Genomic DNA, 5217 nt, shown 5'->3' on the forward strand with positions numbered 1-5217 from the left:
CCCCCTCACAGCTCGCTCTCGGGCCACCGGAGCCGCGACACTGCTGTCCCGGCCCCTTTCGGCCGGCTGTCGCTTTCGCCTCCTTGCGCTGGTCTGGGCGGGTGTCGTATCTCTGGGCAATGCCCTAGTAGTGCCCTGCGCCTGAGGGAGCTGATAAACGCGACTGATTAGCAGCGAAGCCCTCCGAGGCTCAAGTGCGCCTCGTTTATGTGGTCCTGCCTTCAGTGCAGCACAGACTCTCCTGTACCCGGGCCCTGAGGTCAGCCCTAGAGACTATTCCGCCCCGGGGGTTTTCTCTCCCTGGCGCCCCGCCCCGGTCTCCTCTGCTGGCTACAGCTCAGAGGCTGGTTCCCAGCCGCTCTTTCCACTTCTCCCTGAGAGCTTCATCTCAGAGTCGGTGGAAATGACAGTGATGAACAATATCTTCGCCCTTCTTATGACTGGCTTCTTCTAAAAGATCCTCCGTGCCAGGCTGCGGAGAGTTCGCTGAATGCTGCCCAAGGTGCACAGAGGAAAAGAGGAAGGAATCAATTGTGCTCTCTCCCCCCTATCAAGAGACTCATTAGAGCCCCCATGGCTCTTAAAATTTTCCTTGTTCTCACCTCCGTGTCCATTCTGCCATTCCTCTCCTGAGGCTAGAGAGCTCCCTTCAGTGTCCCAAATGTCCCAGTTTCTCTGCATTCTCATTGCTGAAGCAATCTGCATTTCTGCTAGCCCCCATACCCAACACATACACACTCCCTAAAACCCAGCCAATAAATCTGCCAGAACTCACACCCAGGGATCTTTTGAGTAATACTGGCGCATATTTCCCAGGTCAAGCAGGATCTTTTCCTAGCATAAAGATGTCTGCCATTCAGCTACCTATACAACTCTGCTCCAGTTACCAACCAACACAGTCACCATTCCTAAATTTTACTTCCAAAGGTGCAAACTAGGGACCTCCCAAGCTCCTGAGAGATATTAAGTTTGTCTATATGACCTTGAGGATGCCTTGTACCCTCTCTGAACTTCATCTGCAAAATAGATTGGTTCAACAAAAAACCTAGTTCTGTTGCTTTTCATTTCTAAAAGCAACCCTAACATCTCTTTTAGATGCTTAATTAGAATTGACATCAAGGAGCTTTACCAAATATACTTTCTCAGAGAGATGCTAAAAGGAAAGGGCTCCTCCAATATGTTGCCCTAACCACCAGCACATACCTGTCTTAAAAATGGTGGGCTGTCCACAGTCTGTCTCTTCCATTAGTATGACAGCCACATGAGGGCAGGGAGAGGGTCTATAAAGCATTTTGTTCCTAGCATCTTACACAATGCCTGGTAAACAGTATGTATATATTTAATGAATATTTGTAGCATAGATGAAGGAATAGGGGGTAGAGATAAGTTAGTTCTGTAATTTTTTTTTTAAACCGGAGATTGAATCCAGCCAGGGCTTTACCATTAAGCTACATCCCCATCCTATTATTTATTTATTTATTTTGAGATAGTCTCACTAGTTGTTCAGGACCCCGCTAAGTTCCTGAGTCTGGCCTTCAACTTGTGGTCCTTCTGCCTCAGTCTCCAGAGTTGTTGGGATTACAAGCATATGCCACTGACATTAGTTCTGTACTTCATAAATCTAAACCAAAGCAACATTTTGGGCACTTGCTCCCACAAGTAGGCATGAGGCATTGGGAAGACTAGGGTAGATTATTTTGAATCAAGGCTATTCTGTAGGGCTGGGGGTATAGCTCAGTGGAAGAGCACTTGCTTAGCACGTACCAGGCCCTGGGTTACATCCTCAGCACCTGATCATCCCCACAAAGACTGATGTATAAAATTCAGGATGAGTGATTCCTGTGGCTACAGGGAGCCCAGAGGAAAGAGGGAAAATCCTACTGCAAATATTTACTGTGTACAAATCTTACATAGTTTTCACATTTGTTTAATAAAATACCGAATTTCTCGATTTTCAATGGACTTATGAAGTATATTTTAGAAACGAAGAAACATGTTTAATGCGATTTAACAATCCACCAGAGAATGAGTTGCCGATGAGCACAGATTAAGGGATCAGGTCTTGTGCTCAAAGTCCACTCTTCTTTCACAGTTCTGTGAGGGTAAGATCGAGGAGGGGCCAGTCCTGAAGAAGATAGGTATCCTCAGCTGGCCGATGGGACAGCTCACGCCTACTGAGCTCTGGGCTGAAGCGTCAAATTGGAAGGCCAAGTTGCTTCCTGGCGTCCACTCTGACATAGGGAAAGCCGGGGTAGTGGCCACCTGAGCTCTCAAGCGCTCTCATCACTGCATCACTAACAAGGGTGCTCTGACGTGCTCAGCTGACGTTGGTGTCTGGAGTGACAGATGCCCTGGCTGCTGGCGGCGAAGGGGACGAATCCTGCTGAGGTCAAAATCTCTGCCGAATAGCACAATTACCCGAGTTGCCCCCGCCAGCCCCGACTGCGGCGGACAGGCGGACAGCCTGAGCAGCGGACCGAGCCCCGCACGTGGGTCCGCAGGGCGGAAGGCGGGCAATGCCAGCGCGGACTACAAATCCCACAATGCTCGGGGCCGCGGCGGCTGGGAAGGAGCGGTGCCTCAGGTGTCTGCGACCTCAGCGCCTCCCGCCCGGAAGTGCCCGAGGGGCCGAGATGGAGCTGGCGGAGCCGGGCGGTGAGTCCCCGCGCTTTGGCCGCGCCCACCCCGCCGCCCCAGGTCTGGGCTGGGCCGCCCTCGCCCCGCCCCGGGATCGGTTGTGCCCTCCTGTGGCTCGGGGGGCAGAAAGATGGGAGGGGTGATGGAGCAGTGGGGGTGGGGAGGGCGCAGTCTTGGGTTCCTGGACTGGATCTGGGTCTGGCGGCCGCTGGGTTTGGAGAGGCTTCCCGTGGAGGCGCGGAATCGAGCTGCCGCGAGGAGGGTTTGGGTGGACCAAGAAGGGACCTGCTGGGTGGGTGGCAGCGCGCAGAGACTCCAGATTGCCCAAGGGCGGATTTTGACGTTTGGTGTGGGGGAAGCTTTGGGAAGGAGTCCCGTGCCGCGGGTGGGGTTTGGGTAAATGGTAAGGCTAGAAATGCAGGGGTGGGGTGAGGTGGGCTTGAAGACCCTTTTTCAGCCTCTTGGAGAAACTTAGTTACAGGGCATTATATGAACTTGGGGTGAAATAGGCGAAGGAGTAAACAAAACTTTGAGATGAAGTGGTCAAAAGAACAGGTAAGCTTTAGGGTGAAGTTTGGTGGGGGTTAAGTTTAGGGAACCGGCTGTTTAGAAGGTCAAACACCTTCCTGGAGATAGGGTTTCTGTGAATTGAGCTAGAAGACCTAGAACTCAAGTTACAAAGTTAGGACTTTCGATTTGGTGATGGGAAGGGGCAAAACATGGCAAATTTGGGATGACTGGGATATAGAGCAGTCTGTACTAGGATGGTTAAGGGAACAGAAGAATCAGGACTGTGGGAGAATTGTGGCAGGGTGGGGTCAGAAGCCTGTCGAAGTTAGGAGGGCTCCTGGCCAGAGAGCCAGCCCCTCACCTGTTCTTTGTGCCCTCTCCAGCTCGGTAGCACGGCAGGCAGGTGCCATGGCCTTGATTGAAGGGGTGGGTGATGAGGTGACCATCCTTTTTGCGGTGCTTGCCTGCCTTCTGGTGCTGGCCCTTGCCTGGGTCTCAACACATACCACGGAGGGCTCCGATACCCTGCCCCAACCACCAGGGACTTCAGCGCCAGCCCAGCCCAGCGAAGTCATGGCAGCCACTGACAGCATCAGAGGAGAGGCTCCAGGGGCCGAGTCCCCCAGTTTGAGACACAGAGGTCAAGCTGCACCGCCAGAGCCTGGAGTCACTGCAACAACACCACCCCCAGACTCCCCACAGGAGCCCCTCGTGCTACGGCTCAAATTCCTCAATGATTCGGAGCAGGTGGCCAGAGCCTGGCCTCATGACACCATTGGCTCCTTGAAAAGGTAAGCGGGAAAGAGGGTAGGAATCAAATGCTAAAGAATGGGGTGAGATAGACTGGGCCACCAGAAATATCTGAGACTCCTCCCTTATTTTCAGTTTGAGGGAATGGAGCTGCCCAAAGTGTACACTGTTCTTGTTCCCCTGCAACAGACTGCCTCCCAGAGGCCACTGCTGGGTGGTGTGTGGAGGGCAAAAGGGAAGAATGGGAGCCTTGCTCTGGGCAAGGGACTAGGATTGCCTGAGGCCTGCTCTCTTACCCAGGTCCCTCTCTCCTCAGGACCCAGTTTCCCGGCCGGGAACACCAGGTGCGACTCATCTACCAAGGCCAGCTTCTAGGAGACGACAGTCAGACGCTGGGCAGCCTTCACCTCCCTCCCAACTGCGTACTCCACTGCCACGTGTCAACGAGGGTCGGTTCTCCACATCCCCCCTGTCCACCGGGGTCAGAGCCAGGCCCCTCCGGGCTGGAAATCGGCAGCCTGTTGCTGCCCCTGCTGCTGCTGCTGCTGCTCCTGCTCTGGTACTGCCAGATCCAGTACCGGCCCTTCTTTCCCCTGACCGCCACCCTGGGCCTAGCCGGCTTCACCCTGCTCCTCAGTCTCCTGGCCTTTGCCATGTACCGCCCATAGTGCCTCCACGGGCTTTTGGTGGTGTAGCCAACCCCTCTGGACCTCACTCCCCACGTCGTGGTGGGAGCTGCTGTCTGCCCAGGCCAGCTTCTCCAGCCTGCCTCTTCCCATTACCCTGGAGCCCAGCCCTGCGTCGCAGGGGACTCCGGGAACTGGCAGAGTCCCGCCCCTGTGATCTCCATGGCTCTGGACCACCTTCTGGGGCTGCTGGCCCTCAGCCTTCACTGACAGTTGGCTCTTCAGGGTCAGGCACTTGCTGTCGTTGCCTTGGCCCTGAACAAAGACGGCCCACTCCCCTGGGCCCGTCTTAGTGCTCTGCCTTTGGACTCAGCCATCCTTAGTCCCAAGACCTCCTTGGCTGATTTGGGCACCTACAGACTGTGGGAGGCTGGTGACAGGGAGCTGGGAGGGGCAGAGGCATTCTCTGGAACTTGTGCAGATTAAAATAACTGTGAAGTTTTCACTCTGTTGTGCGTCTGTGCGGAGCTGGGGTGGGAAGGGCGGGGAGGCCTTGCTCCGGGAGAAAAGGGGAAACGACGAGTACTAGGCCCTCAGGCCCCTGCAACCTGCTCAGGCCGGCAACTGACCCCTTACTCTGTGCAGATCCGCCAGCTTCAGCTTTTGGTTCTGCAGCCCCGCCCCTCCAGCTGTG

The 5217-nt window shown here is 54.7% G+C and overlaps 1 protein-coding gene across 5 annotated transcripts; it reads left to right on the top strand.

Annotated features, from left to right (window-relative positions):
• The first annotated feature begins 2496 nt into the window (after positions 1-2496).
• Positions 2497-5028, top strand: Tmub1 (transmembrane and ubiquitin like domain containing 1). 5 transcript variants are annotated; one of them, XM_015493666.2, is made up of 3 exons: positions 2497-2655; positions 3531-3938; positions 4214-5028. In XM_015493666.2, the coding sequence occupies exons 2-3, from the start codon at positions 3556-3558 to the stop codon at positions 4563-4565; spliced, it is 735 nt and encodes a 244-aa protein (XP_015349152.1). In that variant the 5' UTR covers positions 2497-2655; positions 3531-3555; the 3' UTR covers positions 4566-5028. The 5 variants fall into 5 exon arrangements, with proteins under 5 accessions (XP_015349152.1, XP_048642664.1, XP_015349153.1 ...); XM_048786707.1 differs by lacking the exon at positions 2497-2655 and adding an exon at positions 2679-2697; XM_015493667.2 differs by lacking the exon at positions 2497-2655 and adding an exon at positions 2809-3192.
• The last annotated feature ends 189 nt before the right edge of the window (positions 5029-5217 follow it).

This window comes from Marmota marmota, unplaced genomic scaffold (assembly GCF_001458135.2).
Source record: "Marmota marmota marmota unplaced genomic scaffold, marMar, whole genome shotgun sequence".
In the NCBI taxonomy this organism is placed as follows: domain Eukaryota; kingdom Metazoa; phylum Chordata; class Mammalia; order Rodentia; family Sciuridae; genus Marmota; species Marmota marmota.

Bases quoted from the DNA above. Each gene is read 5' to 3' on its own strand.
- Tmub1 (XM_015493665.2), top strand. From the start codon at position 3,340: ATGGGAAGGGGCAAAACATGGCAAATTTGGGATGACTGGGATATAGAG. The intron at 3,939-4,213 runs GTAAGCGGGAAA...CTCTCTCCTCAG, and splicing joins ACCATTGGCTCCTTGAAAAG to GACCCAGTTTCCCGGCCGGG.